The sequence below is a fragment of the Dermochelys coriacea genome, chromosome 2, assembly GCF_009764565.3.
Source record: "Dermochelys coriacea isolate rDerCor1 chromosome 2, rDerCor1.pri.v4, whole genome shotgun sequence".
Lineage (NCBI taxonomy): Eukaryota > Metazoa > Chordata > Testudines > Dermochelyidae > Dermochelys > Dermochelys coriacea.
The window spans coordinates 261488720-261507229 of NC_050069.1; the positions used below are offsets into that span (position 1 = coordinate 261488720).

Below are 18510 nucleotides of genomic sequence, written 5' to 3' on the forward strand. Positions count from 1 at the left end.
TTAATAAATAATAATTAATTGTAAACTACATACTTTCCACTTATACATTTTTTTCCATCTGAAGATCTCAAATTGCTTTAATAAAGCAATAAAGCAATAATGCATTAAGCCTTACAAATAATACCTCCGTGAATTAGGGAAATATTTTTATCCCCATAAACTGAGACAGAATGGGAAGAAGGGCTTTCCCACAATCACACATGAAGCCCATGACAAAGCCAGAAATATAACCATCTCTCCTGACCCTGAGTCCCATGATTTGGCCTCAAGACTATTACTCCCCTCAAAATGAAGGGGTGTAAATCAGTGATAAAGAACAGACACTGTTTAAATAACAGACACGGTAGGACTGGAAGGGACCTTGAGAGGTCATTTAGCTCAGTCCCCTGCATTCATGGCAGGACTAAGTATTATCTAGACTGGTGGTTCCCAAACTTGTCCCGCTGCTTGTACAGGGAAAGCCCCTGGCGGGCCGGGCCGGTTTGTTTACCTGCCGCGTCCGCAGGTTTGGCCAATCACGGCTCCCAGTGGCCACAGTTTGCTGCTCCAGGCCAATGGGAGCTGCTGGAAGCGGCGCGGGCCGAGGGACATACTTCCGGCTCATCCCTGCACAAGCGGTGGAACAAATTTGGGAACCACGGATCTAGACCATCCCTTTCAGGTGTTTGTCTAACCTGCTTTTAAAAATCACCAGTGATTTGGTATTCAGAAGCTGGCTCCAAGAATTGCCCTTCCACCCAGAGATCATTCTTAAATTAATAATGAACTTCCATGCAATAAATTTCACATATCAGGAACTAACATTTTAAAAGAGCTCTCAGAATATGTGAATTTTATAGCTAAAATAGGATTTAAAGTATGTTATTTTGGTAAGTGTTGTTGTAGCCGTCTTGGTCCCAGGATATGAGCATGACAAAGTATATAAGATAATACCTGACCAGATATTACCTCACCAGTGTTGTGTCTCTCATTTTAGTAATATTGCTGAAAAAAGTGAGAGTTGTGAACATCATGGGCTTCAAAATGGATCCGATCCAATTTATACCAGCTGAGAATCTGGCCAAACATACAGATTTTGGTTACTTAAATAATTCTGGCTTGATTTATACCATCTTATTGTTATCTATTTTAATTGCATTATTTTTATTTTGTTACAGCTAATACTACATAGCATCACAAAATATGAAGATCTGACCATTTTTCTTCAGCAGAATATTCATCAGGTATGATGCATGGAGAGGAAATTAAACTTGTCATTGTTCAGCTGTTATTTTTTCAGTATTTAATGTTTCGTAGAAAACTGTATAAACAACATTTTGGGTATGACACTGATGCGTCCCATGTTTGAAAAAGATAAAGGACCAAATTCAGACCATAATGTAAATGGGAGTGAGTCTTATTGACCTCAATTAGAGGTGCATCTCCTTATGCTAGGGCTGAAAAGCATGTTCAATGAACAAACAAATGTAAATACAGTGGAACTTTTTTTTTTCCAGTTTGAAACTGGTCCATTTGGGTGCATTCTTCTTACCCTGTCAGTTATCTTTACAAGATCTATCGACCTGTGAGTATTTTTATATTCCTGTTTCCTAAACTTCAGAGTTGCCTCAGCCATGTGAAAGGTGTGAACCAGGCAGGGAGTGGTCACCCTTGAACACTTTCTAGTTTCCACAGACAGTCCCTTGGCCCACTAAATAATATTAGTTCAGCATTTACAACATTCTAGGTGTTGTCTCTTACAAATATAGGGAATGCTGCTGATATTGATTGATTCCTATGTTTGGCTTATCAAAAGCTCAATACATCAGTAAGAGTCTTTCTGTTAGTTTTAGATCAGGCACCTAATCTATAGCTGGTGAGTTTTACGGGTGTCCACTGTGGAAAGTGTTCTAGTAGAAAGATGCTGAGCCCAGTCCTTTGGACCACATGGAGCCTGGTTTGTGTGAGATCTGCAGTGAGGTACAGAATGTCCACACAATAAATCCAGCCAGCAGGTGACATGTACTGTGCTAATTGGGTTAGTCTACTCTAGTGTCTCTCTGCCACATAACAAATACAACCAAAATAACAGACCTTTTTTGTTCCGGGCTCTCCAATTCTGGCAGAATTTCTGATCGCCTGAGCAGTTTTACTTCATTTCAGTTTTGGATGGTGATTCTGTTTTATATGGTCAGATGTCACTCAGGAAGCAGTGATCACTAAGTGAGTCAGTTGTTAGTGTAATAGACATGCTGGCTTTAATTTAGAAGCATTCTTTAAGATAGCCTGTTTTAAATTGAGGGTCACCAACATGTGGGACAATGGGTGAGATGTTTATTTGCACTTAATAGAGTTCACTGCCATCTGTCTCATGACTAATCAGTAAACTCTATATCACAATGTCAAAGCACACCCTGCAAAAGCCTTTAAGATACATACCCAAGTGAAAGAGAAATGTCAATACATCCATCATCCATTGTATACCATCTCTCAACAATAACTCTCATGAAGAAACCATTTGTGTTTACATAAGATTATGCATTAGGGTTATCAAAGTGCTTTGCTGCAGTTAGGATTTTCTTCCTCTCACCCCTATTTTGTGTTGAAAAGAAATCACAATTTGGAACTGAGTTATATATGTAATATATATATATATTCAATTGCTAATCCACTGAGTTTTGTTCCAGGGTTCACAGGTATTTTTAGTTGACTGAACATTAACATTGCACTACGTTTCCATTGCCCTTATGCAGAGCTGACACCCAAGCGGTTGGTTTAATAATAGTAATACAGTATCTGCATTTTATAATATAAGTAGCATTATCTTCATCTTATTGGCTGGGGAACTGAGGCCCAAAGAGATATGGTGGCTTTTTTTAGGCCACACAGGCATGAGATTTTAAAAGATATTTAGGTGCCAAGTGGGTTTTTCATAGGCACGTAAACGCCTAACTCCCATTGATTTCAGTCCATGAATCAGCCATTAACTAGTACCTATTTCTTAAAGATAGAAGTGAGCTGTAGCTCACGAAAGCTTATGCTCTAATAAATTTGTTAGTCTCTAAGGTGCCACAAGTACTCCTTTTCTTTTTGCGAATACAGACTAACACGGCTGCTACTCTGAAACCAAGCAGTAAGATTATAGCTCTTGTTATTTGTGAAATCCTAACAGAAGGATTATGCCATGTCTACTTATCTGTAATTGATTTCAGTGGGAGTTAGGTGCCTAGACACTTTTGAAAAATCCCACTTGGCACTGATCTGCTTTTTCAGGTGTCTAAATATTTTTATAAATCTGATCCACAGTTGCAGTGCTGGTACAAAACCCAGCTCTCTTAAATGCCATGTCTAGCACCTTGCCACTGGATGACTTTCAGAAACTGTGCTGCTTTCCTGGCCCTGAGTGAGGTAAATAGGACCCAAACCGATCGTTTGTTTATAAGAAACAGGAATTTAACACTAAAGATAGTGAAATGTTTACTCAAACCTCTGCGCAGCCTTTAAATAGAAAACTAAACCTTCTTATGTATATTTCAATTACAGATGAGTGCAGATGTCATAATCATCAGTTAGGATTTGAAAAATAACCGGAGATATGACCTCACTACTCATATCATTCAGAAATATGTGCCATTTCGTGGCTGGTACACAGAGTTAGCGAGTGGTTGTTATTTACACAATTGACATAGTTCTCGGTGAGAATTCAAAGGCCTGGGAGAACTGTTATACTCAGGGCCATCCCTAGCGGGATGCGGGGCCTGGGACAAATCAGCCTGTATGGGACCCCTTGGGGCAGGGGATGCACTGGCTCTCCCCCGGGGGCGCTCGATGGGGCAAGGAGCATGCTGGTGGGGGCAATGGGGCTGCAGCTGCTCCACGGGGCGTGGGCCGAGGAGGCTTACCTGGTGCAAAGTGGTCGGGTGTGTCTGTCCCCTGGGTGACAGTGCTGCGTCCTGCCTAGCCTGGGCTGGGATCCGCACACTCCCTGGTATCCACATTCAAATAATGGTGGGACCAGGGTGGGCATGTGGGGCAGGGGAGCTGTGTGCACAGCACCCATCTGCCAGCACTATCCCGGTCCCGGCAGGGACCCAAGAGTCCAGAGAGCAGGCAGGGGCCATGTGATCTGTGCACTGGTGCCACGGGGGAGCACAGCTGTCTGGAGGGAGGTGGGGCCAGACACACCATGCTGTCTCCTGCTCACTGGCTGCCTCTGCCTGATCTTCTCATTGCTCAAGGCAGGCAGCTGCTGTCCTCACCCCATCTGACACCGTGATGTCAAAGGGCGGGGCCCCCCAAAGAGTGGGGCCCAGAGCGGTTGCCCTGGGGACGGCTCTGGTTATACTTAAAGGGGTCAAGTCCAGCAGTAGAGCTGATCGGGAATTTTCTGTTACAATATTTTTTTCCACAGAAAATGAATTTCCACAAAATCAAAACTTTTCATGCAAAAATTTCAATTTTGCCAACATTTTTCAACTGTGCATTGAGAAAATCAAAACAAAATATTTTGTTTCAGCTCATGTCAGCCCAAATCAAAGTATTTTGGTTCCTCTAACTGAATTCAAATATTTCATTTCAGGTCAGTTTGATATTAAACTGTCTGAGTGGTCACAATGCCTCATGGAAGGTATAGTTCGGGTGCCTCATTCCACACTTCTCTATAGGCTACAGTCCTTGGCTGGACTACTGATCTCCAAGACTGCACTACAGTCTCTCCTCTGGTTGAACTGATGCAAGAGCCCAGCCCATGGTAGACAATGGGGGCACAGGGCATTCGAACTACAACTCCCATGAGGCTCTGCTCAGCTCAGAGTTACATATGTGAATGCCAAACCAAATTAAATAAAATGTTTGAATTTGGTTCATAAAATCACTCAGAAATAAAAATTTTGGAACTTTCTGTTCCACCAAAAATTTCAAAGTTTTGACTTTTCACAATTCAGGATGAAAACAAATTACAGAAATTCCTGCAGGACAGAAATTCCAATTTTTGACCAGCTCTATCCAGCAGTCATTGTAAGTCAGTAAGATCATGGGCATTTTTTAAATAGATCTACACAAGTAAGAAAGGTGAAGGCTTGTGCTTTCATGCTGCTCTCTGTATTTTGCTTATGATTTCATCATACAGCATGCTCACATAACCCTCCGCTGCAGAACTGATAACAAATGGAAAGAGGCAAGAGAGAATTCCTAAATGAGTTCCTCATGATTTGTTGTTGCCTCTGGTTTGGGAAGCAATGCTAGTTGCTAACAATTGTAACTGCATTTTTACTGCTAGTGGTGAAAAAATCAGAAATAATTGCCGTCTTACATTAGACACTGTCGCATCTCTTCAAACTTCCTCCTCAAACATCTTAGTCATCCAGGCAATGTTAGGCACACTCTGTTGCTCTATTAGGACCTTTCTGGCACTAATCCTTCCATTCAGAAGCCTACTTTAAAGTCCTGAATCCCACCAGAATGGTCCTGTGGTGAGCCCCCATTGTAGCAACATAATATCTTCTTGGCCTCTCTCCCTCCTCTGTTATATATGAGACCATCAGTTCTATAACTTATTGCCAAACTCAGGCCCAATTGACCAATTGAATATGTTATCTCAGGTTCCTGTATGCAAGCACAGTGCATTACCACTTTGAAGCTAGCTTATCGTCCCGTCAACACTAAATATAATATTGGCTACATCACACACATCGTCAGTGTATTACTCACAAACTTCAGGAACTCATTTGGCCAATGTCAACCATGGGCATTTCACTGCTTAACAGTAGCTCATTGCAACTAGATTTGTGCACACAGCAGTGCTTATTTGAACCTTTTAACTTTTTAAAAAGTGTTTCTTGTGAATGAAGAAAATAGTCATTTGATCTCTGAAAAACCACCAAGAAGTTAGGGTCAAGAAGAGGCTGTGTAGGTCATTAAAGGTGACTTATTATAAACCCAGCAAAATGTGAGTCAACCTGTATCTCCTTATTGCGATCCCCAATCTCTAGTAATTGCGTCTTTGTAGTCTTTTCTCTTCCACAAATGTGTCCAGCTCCTTCTTGAATTGACTTATGTAGTTCTACTTCAAGTGCTCACACATGTCCATGCTGCTGTATGTGTGTGTTCGTCTCGTGCACAGTTATTTGAGAACTTTTTCCCTCAGTGGTACCCATCAGGTCAGCTCAAGCTCTCTCTGTTGCCTAACATGGCTGTACACTCGTATAAGAGGATGGAGCTGCCCACTGATTCCTTCAGTTCCTTCTTACTGTCAGCGATGGTTGTTGGAGTGATCTTAGACTACTTATCACAAGTGTTTCCCTCACTCCTTTGTGTTAGGAATTAGTTAGATAAGATAAGTTAGTTTTAGCTAGTTTTTTTCCTGATAGATTTAGTCTTAGGTCTTTTGGACTACATTTTTCATTCTTTAGTACAGGGCTGGGTGCCAAAACGATGCCATGCTCACCAGGGTATACATCCTGCCACACTTGTGCTAAATCCCTGCCAGGCAGTGACCCATGCCTGCTGTTTGGGAAAATCCCATATCAGTGACAGATGTCACATCTGCAAACGGTTTGAACCCCACTCAAAGGACAGAGTGGTCAGGCTCAAGGTCTACTCATGGAGGCAGCACTCTACTCATGAAGGCAGCATTGGATTCATTTCACACAGAGAGAGCACCAAGTACATCAGCCTCAGTGTGGAGCATGCCAGAGATGTCTGTGGTTCCTTGGTCCATCTTGTTGGTACCAAAGGAAAGGCTTAGACCTTCCTCAGGCGTGGTACCACATTTGATTGTGTCAGTGCCTATGCCTAGTGAAGGCAGAGACTCTAGCCTAGGAAACATGGTGGGAAAAGTTTTTTGCTTGAGCAATCTGCAGCTAAAATGAAGAGATCGCTGGCTCTGGAGCAATATATTCACTGATATGTGTGATAAATGATTAAATATAAAATAACCACAAAAGTGACATTCATGCTACTCCACTTGTTAACTCTCTCAATTCAGGGCTTGTCTACACTACCACACGGGGTCGATCCAAGATACACAACTTCAGCTACGTGAATAGCGTAACTGAAGTCGATGTACTTAGATCTACTTACCGCGGAGTTTTCACTGCGGTAAGTTGACAGCTGATGTTCTCTCATCGACTCCACTTGCGCTTCTCGTTCCGGTGGCAAAAAGTTCCATTAAAAAAAAAAAGAACAAAGCAACAATAACTAACTCAGAATATGTGGAAAATGAAACCTTGGCTTTTATGAAACAGAACAGAGTGGAAAACACTTTCAAATTTACCAAAGTTTCAGCTGATTTTCCCTCCTCTCAAGCTTTGATCAGTTATATTTGCTAAGCTTAAGTATCAACATCAATGTGGACAAATAGGTCAGTCTTGGTTTAGTATCTTTGTTTACTGTGGCAGGCTTTGATACAGAAGAGCTTGACATGGTAAATACAGAAAACAATCAACATACTTTGGAAAAATGAAGGGCTGAGTTGAAGCTGCCTGGATTTGAAGAACCTACATGGCGTAAGCTGTATTAAATCAGAATACATTATATACTGTATTAAACTACTCTGAAACCTGTATTAAAACTGACTGTCTTGTTAATGGAACTACTCACATGCTTAAAGTTAAACATGTATTTGCTGAGCTGGGACCCAAACAAGAAAAAACAGTGAGTTAAGAACAACACCGTGTCCTTCCTTTTATTGAATCGCATCACAACCTTCACAGTTTTTAAACACCAGGTTTTTTTTGCCCTTTTTTAAACATCTGTTACCTTTGTAAAAGGACTTTCATACTGTGCAAATGTGGAAAAAAATAGACCATTAATACAAAAAGCCATTAATCTGCCCTGTCATTCCTCATATCTCCTTTATACTTATTTGAGATCTTTACATTCAAAGAGGAGTTTTTCTCCTTCTTAGCTCCAATTCTATTTCTGTAGTGGACTCCTAATTGTGTGTTTGTTAATGTAACAGTGTTGCCATGAAAATGGGTGTGATGTCATCAATTTATTATTACAGCTTCACCTCAGGATTAAGGAACTGACATTAACTTAAACACACATGGTTTTTTTATAGCTAGCAAACTGAAGAAAAATCTAAGATAAATAATGAACAGTAACCAGTTTTATGCTTGTTTTGTTATGTCAGCGTTTCCCCCAGTATTAAATGTATGACTGGTTTTTGGATTTAATGTGCAATTCTCAGCTGTTTTCCATTAAAGACAGGGCTGGATTTTCCTTAGAGCTTGCAGGTTTTTGCAGTCAACAGACTGAGAACATAAACCATTATGGAGCATTGTTTTTTTAACATGAGTGTCACGCATCCGATGTCCATCTGATTAAGTATTTCAAACCGTCGTGTTCAGTATTCAAGTATTTTTGTTTCTTTACATTTTTTGAACTTGTATGTGTGCATTCTTAAAAATTAGATAGAACTGGATACCGCTCACTAGAAATCCCCATTCCCACTACAATTTCAGTTAAATATGGGGTTTTTTTCTTTCCTTTTCCTAAACTCTTGTGTAATTTGTTTGTATTTTGTATATCAGGAGTGGCTGCAACGTACTGATAGATTTAATAGGAGGGACAGATCGAAGTAGATGAATGGATACAAAGTTTTGGGGCTGATAGTAAGCTGATGTAAATTGTATTCGCTCCATTGATTTCAAAGGAGCATTGTCAATGGAGCAATGAGAATTTATATCAGCGGAGGCTCTTACCCATACAGTTTGTATGGTTCTTTGAGATTAATGGCACTGTAGTGCTTATAATTCCAATAGGACTCAAGGTTAATATATAATAATACAGTTGAGCCCAGGCAAAATGAGATTAATTATATGTCAGGATGATATTCTGTAATGTGTATTTGAACCAGTCCTGCCTCTAACAGCAGCCTTCTGAGACAGTGTTGGAAAGTATCAGAAAAGTACATGCGGGCCACTGGATTGTTTTATAACTATAGAAGAGCTCCACTGTGGTATTTTTGTCATGAAGGGATTTCCCGAACTGATACAAAGCAAAAGAATTACACTGGGAACTTACCATCGCCAAAAAAATATTTTAAAAGAATAATATGTGATGATAGAGAATGCTACAAATAATTGGGCATAGGGAAGGGAGTTTTAACATCAGCATTTGGGTTCCAAATGGAGCAAATGTGTTTCCTGTAAATACAGTGCAAGCTGAAAATACATCTAGTAATAATAGTTCGAGTAAGTAAGACCTCTTAAATAGTAAGACCTTTGAGAACAATCTGGAAGTCCAAAGCTATCATTATGGCTTTATGCAAATAGGTGCCCATTCAGGGCAGCACATAAGAATGCACTTAACTTTAAGGACATGCTTAAGTGCTTTCCTGAATCAGATTTTTGGTGTCTAACTGGATCATTTTCTTTACAGACCATTGCTTATGACCCAAACCCCATAACTAACTTGATTCTGTGTTTTCAGCCTCCAATCAAAATATTTTCTCCCGCTCCACAGAAATACTTCCATGCTATTGTAACAGAGGAAAATACTGATAATGTCACACCATGAAGATGCACAAGAGCCCTATAGGGTAATGAAAGGAGGCAATCCCCCTTTTTAATGTCCTTGTACTTGAGCAGCATCTTTTCATTGACTTGAGACCCTCCTGACCTAGGGAGTAGAGCCGGGAGACTGGGATTTTATACCCAGCTGAACCACTGACTCACTGTGTACCATTGGACAAAATTCTTAGTCCCTCAGCTTCCCCATCTTTAATGTAAGGATAATGATACTCACAACTCTGTAGAATGCTTGAAGACTTAGGGCTTGTCTACACTGGCCTGGTAAATTGGTGCTCCTGTGATTAATTCAGTGGCATCGATTTAGCGGGTCTGGTGAAGATGCTATAAGTCGATGGGAGAGCCCTCTCCCATTGACTTCAGTACTCCACCTGCCCGAGAGGCGGAAGCTAAATTGGCAGGAGAGCATCTTCCATCAACAAAGCATGGTTTAGACACTGTGTTAGGTTGAGATAAGCTACGTCGCTCACAGGGGTGATTTTTTCACACCCCTGAGCGACGTAACTTACATCAATTTAGGCAGCAGCATAAACCAGGACTGACAGATGGAAAATGCTATTGAAGAGGTATTATTAATAACAATACTTTATTTATTAAGTTTCTTTAGACAATTTATTACCAGGACATTAAAATTAATGACCCTTTCACAAGCTTCATGTGTTCAATGTATTGTATTGCAAGCTGACAAAATTATACAATGCAATGTCATTACCTGTATTTATTTTCTGTCTATACAGTGCCTAAAGTGTCAAATACCACACCTCTTATTGTACTGCAAATAAGCACTCTGGCTCGCATGCTAACTTCTTGGGAATGGGGAACTGTAGTGACAGTATGATTTATAATCATTGTAAATCTTACAGCTATATGTTTGGTGGTTGTTTCCTCCCTAGCAGAAATGATTTGAAATGCAGATGTGTTTCTTCTTGAAAATCTGAGATACACCTCTAAAGTCCCACATTGTTTGCACCTAAAGAGGCAATTAGAACTTCCTTCCATTGTCCTGCTTGTATGTCCCATTGCCCTAACTGACGTATATTGTATAGTCCGCTCATTTGGGACAAGGCTATGGCATTTTCAACATGCAACTGTTTCTAAAACTAATAAGTGGCCAAAGTCCAAAGATTGTTATCGTTCCATCTATGCCTTGAAAGGTTGTGATCTCTTTATACAAGACTTTTCCACGCCACATACACAATGTTCATGGATTCTTCTTAGCCCTTTCGATTCAGCACAAGTAATATTAGCTAGAATGGCACTTAGACATCATTGGAACTGGCTCTTGGATTGCCCTTCTAATTTATATACATGAAGTAGTGCACATGTGAACCTCAACAGGTTCAGTTCAGATATAGTGATTCTAAGGACCTCTTCAGTCCTGAAAGCAGGCTGGAAATCTTAAAAGATTTACAATACATCCCGCTTTTGGCACTACAAGTAATACCACAAGAAACATATCTCTACAATATTTAGGACGTAACCAGGAACTGCAGAGTTGCCCCAACTTTTTTATTCTTGGAACCAAATTTTTGAACTGAAAACAAGTGGTAAGTTCGTGTTTTGGATGAAATGTCAAGTTAAATCCTATTTTAACCACACCAAGTCAACCATAATACCTATTCCATTATCACAGACATATTATACCTCTATATGTATTTTTTAAAGCTGAAATTTAAGGGGTCCAAAGACAAGCAACAAAAATTGTTAGATGCATGGAAAGGCTTACATATCAGGAGAGAGTGAAAAGATTAGACTTGTTCAGTTTAGAGAGGAGACAAATAAGAGGGAACATGCAACAGGTATATAAAACAATGAAATATATTGAGAAAGTCAGTCAGATAAGCCCTTTACCTTTTTACTAATACGAGAATAAGGGGAACCAATGTAACTAGAATTGGCACATTTAAAACTGAAAGAAGAAATACTTTTTAAGCCAGCACATGAATTTATTGTCATAGGGTCCAGTTGATTGATTGCGTTCAGAAAAGGATCAGACATTTATAGGTATAATAAGAATATTCACAATTACATTAGAATTATAATGGATATAAACCCTCATGTCTCAGGGCATAAACCAACCACTAACTGATGAGATTTAGGAAAAAAAACCTTCCTCTTTGGGGAGAGGATTCCATAATTGTCTACTAGGATGTTTCTTGAATCTTATTCTGAATCATCTCATGCTGACCACTATCTGAGACAGAGTATTGGAGTAGCTGGACCAGTGGCACGAAGCAGTATGATGATTCTGATGTTTCTAAGAATAAATGACCTCAGAATAGGGTTTTTACTTTGCATATTGTTCTTCCATGTTATGTATGGTAGATTCTACTATGTATAGTACATATACAGAATTGTCTGCAGTTAATGGACACATCCCATTGATAGCAATGAGAATTTCCCTAGAGATCAAAGACAGACTAACCTGGTGGAGGCACCTTTGTTAGTAATATCTTTATTTCATATCTGAAACATTACATAAAATACAAAATCAAATATGTTCCTAAAACAATCATCCTTGGAAGTAATGCATATATATGAAGAATACTTGCATATCTTCTTCTTACACTCTTTTTTTGCTCAATAATCATTTAAGTAAAATGCTCTAGTAGCTGTGAGTTTTGTAGCTTTAACTATTGTTGAAAACAGCTTCCCTTTCTCTTTACTGCTACAGTTTACCACTTAATTGCTAATTTCTTTTAAAACAACTTGCTATGTCTGCTATGTCTTCAGCGGGTTTTAGGTAACTACGTAAACAAGCATATTTTTTCTTAGAGAAATGTACCCAAAACAAATCCAAAAACTGAGCCATGTTTGAAACTTTCCCAGCCTTAGAAATGTTAAATCCAGTGAAATTATGATTAAACTTTCCCAAACCTTTTTCAGGGTGCGCAATGATTTTGATGTGCTCACAAACCAACTGATTGGCACCCATGGATACTGTACACAAGTAAGTAAGGGAGGTGGGTGAGTGTTAAAGACAGCATGTGCAAAAAGCCAACATGATATGAACTATACTCCATGAAGAAACAACACTCTTGACTTCAAGTTCCTCATGTGTTTTCCCTTTTTTCAAGTGTCTTCCTCCTTTTTTCTTTTATAAGACTTTTTTGTTTTCTCTTCTTTGTTCTTCGTTGTTGTATCTTTGCTTTCTGAATCTTCTCCTTACCTGCCTGAAACAACATTTTTTATTATTTGCCATTTTTCTAATTTTGCTTTGTTTTTCTAATTTTTTATTTTTGCAAGCTCAGTTGGGACCTAATCCAAAGCTTGCTGTAGTCAGTGGGCTTTTGATCGATACCTGAGTTAAGTTTCTGGTTCATCTTTCTCCCATCCCCATTTAATGAACTGGATGCTCACTTGCTGGGTTCTTGGGTCGAGCGGACCTAACAAACACCACTGAGTTTCCATGTAAGCATCAATGATTCAGGAAGCAGTGTTTGTTGCTCAGAAATTAGTGTTCTTCCTTCCGAGTTAGTATTGAACTAAGGCTGCAGGGCTGGTGGAGTTCTTGTCTTCCAATGAGAAATAAAATTGAGGTCCTGAAAATTTGTAATCATTAAATTGGCATGTCCTCATAAAGAAGTAGTTGTCATCTTATTGCCATGGTCAAACTTAAACTCAAGACATTCTGTCTACAGTACCTAAATTATTGCTGCAGGAAACAGGCACCATTCTCTTCCTTTCCCAGACCTGTTGTGCAGTGTTGCTGTGTGTGTTAAACATCTTTGGTGCTTCTTGTAAGATGGGGCTGTACTTCCCTTGCTGTAGTTTTTACATCAGTGCAAGTCTATAAAGCTCCTGGGCTCCTTTGGAATAAAAACTGGCTATAAATATGTAAATTTGTTACTGCTATCATAAATCAAGTCTAAACTGGCAAGAGCTTAATTCTTTCTGCCTTGGAGCTATGGCAACTTGAATCTTTTTTCCTCAAAATTCTCTTCGTATTTTGTTTTTTCTCTGTGGACTCTCCCAACGTTGTGTATTAATGCTCAGCCAATTCCTCTGTGTGGCATAATCTGCTTCTGTGTATTGCCATGTGCCATTAGTGTCAGCGTGTTTTGTGGAGACCTTATCCAAAGTGAGATGTGTGTGGTGTCCCATTCAGTTCCATTGGCTTTATACTCACACACCACTCTGACTCAATGGACTGGCCAACAGTAATATTAGAAGGAACAGAATGAGCAGACTCTGGCAGATGTAGTGTGTAGGCCATAAGGGGTGGTACAGGCCATGACTAAGCCCACAACTGATTATTGTACGTAAGTGGCAGAGGAGGGTGTTTCCGAGTTGTACTGGGTGAATTTAATACATTGTTACAACGTGGAAGGCTGTTTTGTACAGGCAAGATTTGTTCTCTTCTCTGTCCCTAGAAAATGAACACATCCATATAACACTCATTTCTTAGCCTTTCTTTATGAAACAATGTTAGGAATCTACCCTGCCTGATTTTGAATTTCAGTGTGAATGGATTAAATGCTCTCCATGGAAAGCCACCCAATGGTTTTATGAGTTTTGGTTGTTTCAATTCACAGGGCATGGGAGGAACATGTTCTTTGGCTTAGATACACACGGCATTTTGTCCTTTGAGATGTGCTTTGGGAGTCAGGTTCCAAGAAGCCCAAACCATCAAAGCACAGCTCAGGTCAAACCCCTAATGGCTCAAGCCCCTGCCACAGTCACAATTTTCTGAGGCCCTTATTTTATTTTAAAGCTGTCCTTCCACAGTGGATCCACCTCCTTGCAGTATTCTCCAACATGATCTTCAATGGTAATACCATTGCATTGAGAGGCCTAGGGTTCATACTGGCTTTCAAAGGCAGCAGTGATATGGGTCATATAGATAGATACTGCATCTCCCTGCCTCCACAAAGGTAAATCCATCTCTGAGTGAGTCCAGGTTCACAAAAGTTAGTAAACCTTTTGGCAAATCTAATCTGATAGAAAAAATATGCCCACACACATGCAGAAATGTCAGGAAAATACTATAAAATACTTGTTTACTCAACTCCTAGTTAACCATATCTTGATAATGTCTTCTGCTATTGCAATGTTTCTCAACCAGTGGGTTGCAGCCCCTCAAGGTCATGAGTAATGAAAGTCAATTGGGGTTGGGGGTGTCCTTAGCCAGTGAAAATTTTATTACCATCTAAAGCAAAGAAAATCACGCTCCCCCACTCCCTGCATCCACTCACCCTTCAAGCTCAAGTATGTCAGCCTCTCGAAAAACACGCGCACATCGATTACATAGGTTTAGCATTTATGCTGATACATTTTTTACTCTTACTGTTAAAGAACATGTCAGGGCTAGTGAAAATGATTGACTTAGAATAAGGGGTGCCAACCTAGAAAGGTTGAGAATAGTATTGGATGTGAGGTTGTATTGGATGTAAACTGGCTTCCCTGGCCTAATCTGGCTGGCCTTTTAAATCCAGCTGATGTTTCTTCATTGCACTTTGGGGTATGAATCCTGAAGCACATCTTTTGAAAAGCCCACTGCTTAGCTAATGCCTTTATTCCAGATAAGGGTAACTCCCCACTTCAATAAAAGCCATGGTTACCACAATATGTTGTGTTGATTCTTAGTGAACTGGCAAGATGTATAGTTGATGACCTTTTTTTATATTATAAACAGGAACTTGTGAACTTGCTGCTGACTGGTAAAGCTGTGTCCAACGTGTTCAATGATGTAATAGAACTGGACTCTGGAAATGGAAATATCACAGTTTTGAAAGGAATCACTAACCGCAGTGATATCGGCTTGCTGTCTCTCTTTGAGCACTATGATGTTTGCCAGGTATGTACCATTTGCTTTTGAGTTTAGTTTAAAAAGGAAGCAATTTACAAATTTGAAACTTGACATGGACTGAATGCTTGCAGTAAGACATTATATTTCACTTACTGTGTGATTGCACATTGGGGAGCCGGCCTGGATGAATCCTCTAGGTGATGCCACCATACAATTTTGCTACTACCACTAATAATAACAGGGACATAGGACTGGAAGGGACTTCCTGGTTCACTGAGTCCAATTCCCTGCTATTACAAGCAGCACTATCATATAATCACAGATCTAAACTTATCAAGCGCCGTTTTGAACTTAGGTTGTTTGTCCCCACTTCTCCTGTTGGGAGGCTGTTGCAGAACCCCACTCCACTAATGGCTAGAAACCTACCACTAACCTTCAGCCCAATAATATTCATGACCAGTCTATGCTCATTTGTTCTTGTGCCAACATTGTTGTTGATCTTAAATAGCTCTTTCCCACCCTTGTGTTTACCTCCCTAATTTATTTGTAGAGAGGAATCAAATCCCTTCTTAGTCTTCATTTTGCTAGACTAATAAAAGACAATGATAATATCTGGCAACATAAAGTGACATGTTTCTTTTCAACATTTAATTTTGAAAATAATATTTTAGTTTTATTTAGAAATAAAATGCAAAATTAGATTGAAATTTTCAAAATAACCCAGTGAGAGTAATTAACTGCTGGAATAATTTATGTACAGCTGTAGTGGATTATCTATCACTTTAAGTCATTAAATCATGACTGGGTGTCTTTCTAAAAGATATGTTCTCTCACAACCAGAAGTTATTGGGCTTGTCTCTGGAATAGTGTTGGAAATTCTATGGCCGGTGTTATACAGGGGATGAGACTCGATGATCACAATGTTCCCTCTGGCCTTTTCAATTTAGGAATCTCTGAAAAGACACCCATCAAGTAATTAGCTAATAATTTGTTTTAACTGATGGAATGCAAATAAATGTATCTGAAAACAAATCCTGACTTCAAATGTTTCCCATATGGCTGAAGTTAGTGGGATTTTTTTAACACTGATAAATTCTAGTGTTTCATTTTTGTAATGGAAAAAGAATACTACAGTATTCAGGACTAAAACAATAAAGTCAAGAAAATATACCAACATGATATTAATGTCCAAATTTCATTAATACTGATCAAAACAAAGCAAGGAAAACATTTGCTGCATCTGGTTCATGCTTCTAGTCCTTCTTTAGTATTATTATAAAGAATGTATCACTTCCTTGGCACCTCTTACAGATGTTTTCCATGCTCCAGAGTGGAAGATGTGTTGTATGTAGCACAACATTAAGTGAGGTTAGTATAGATGATAACTCATCTACTCCTCCACTCTCCCCCAAAAATTCTACATTACCAAATCCCAAAAATCAAACACCTTCAACTTATTCTTGAGATACTACACTTAAGGGCTGTGGCACCTTCTATGAATATGCAGTTACTTGGGAATTAGAATCATGATCAGCAATATATTTTCCAAGTCAATTATTCTTACTCAGTTGTAGAAACCCCAGTAGACATAATTTCATTTTTTTTGTTCTACGCTAATTCAAGCATCTGATGCAAACTTCCTTACGTTTTATTTGGAACATCTGTCACTGCTGTACATTTGAGTTCTTCGAGTACACTACAATACACACTGGAGCGAATGTAACAAAAATCAGATTCCAGTGGACTCATGCACTAGGCCTGGAACTCATTGTCTTGGTTTCAGAATTAAGGGCCAAGTTCTACTCTCAGTTACACCGATGTGAATCTAGAGTAGCACCAGGAAAGTGGGTGCGGTTACACTGTATTTACTTTGGTGCAACTGAGAGCAAAATTGGGCTCTAAGTCTTTAGAATTGACTGTTTCCTTCTTAGCAGCATTTCAGTAAATAGGTTCTGCATGAAATTACAGTGTGGCAATGAGGATGGTAACTGGAACTAGAAATGGATAAGAACAGTAATTTTTCAACAGTTAGAGGCTCATGTATGAGACTTATAGTGAATCACAGAATCAGAACGTAGGGATGGAAAAGTACTTTGAGGTCATATCCCGTCAACCTCCCAAGTGTAGGATTGTGCCCATTGTCAAGTCTATCTTGAAAAGTCTAAAGCAACAGAGCTACTCTATAGTTGAATACAGTTCACACCATAAAAACTCAATGTTAGCCTCGCTGCTGTGATCCAGACACTATCATGTCTTTAACTCTCTCTGCCTTTCCCCATAGCTACTTGGTCATCTTAGTTCCTCATTTTCCCACTCTCTTCTAGTGTGTTACGTGCCATGTGATCTGATAGGAGGACTCGGAATCAAGAACTAATCTTGGTTCTGCCAATGGTTCCCACTGTGGTGGCAATGAGCATGTTACCAAACTTTTCTACCTTCATTTCTTGATTTAGAAAACTGGGACAATGACAGTTATCTGTTAACTCAACTTATTCATTAAAATGCCACTTATGGGAAATATTAGCTTCAACCCCTTTGACGCAACCAGCACACTGTGTGAACTAACAAGGTCTGCTCTACATTAACTCACAAATTCACTGCATAGTCTCTGTCTTCTGGTACTTCATCTGTTTATCTGCCCTGTGCAACACTCTTCCCATAACCTTTTGTCTGCTTTGCAGATGCCTCTTGCACTTAGATGTATTAGAAGCAACTCATCTGGGGGAAAAAGATATCCAACCATCTTAGCTAAGAAACAAGTCATGAAAATATGTACATGCAAAATGGGACCTGGTGGGCAAGCTTTATTATCCATCAGTTTGGCTTTTTATTGTTCAGTAGTGAGCCTGCAGTAGAGATTCTGCTTCATGTATAGATTCTGCAAAGGCACTGTAATATCTCTATAAATTACTGGTGAGCTCCATTATGGAGAAAAATGTGTGTTCCATCTTAAGGTATCCATCATTTAAAAAAATTTGTTCTTGACTCCTTGTTTATTCAAATCCCTTTCTAGCTTGGAAATGAAATGAGTTTCCTTACAGAAAACTTTTTGTCTAACTCATCCATGGATTTGTTTTCATAGGGTTGGTCATTACTGTTGGGATATTAGCATTGACTTGTTTAAGAAAAGACAAAACAACAAGATTGCAGCATTTCTTTATTTAATCCTTAGATTTTAGAGATTTTCACAGATTTTGCAAGCATCTATAGCAGAAAGAGATTTCCCCATATTGACAAATATAGCCCAAA

At 39.3% G+C, this 18510-nt stretch overlaps 1 protein-coding gene across 1 annotated transcript in view; it reads left to right on the top strand.

Moving 5' to 3' along the window:
• The window catches only part of MINDY4 (MINDY lysine 48 deubiquitinase 4), a 96981-nt gene that overhangs the window by 56433 nt on the left and 22038 nt on the right, over positions 1-18510 (top strand). The window contains exons 13-16 of the mRNA XM_038393104.2: positions 1158-1223; positions 1497-1564; positions 12399-12462; positions 15148-15309. Of these exons, the coding sequence (XP_038249032.1) occupies positions 1158-1223; positions 1497-1564; positions 12399-12462; positions 15148-15309 (360 nt within the window). The remainder of the gene's footprint in view (positions 1-1157; positions 1224-1496; positions 1565-12398; positions 12463-15147; positions 15310-18510) is intronic.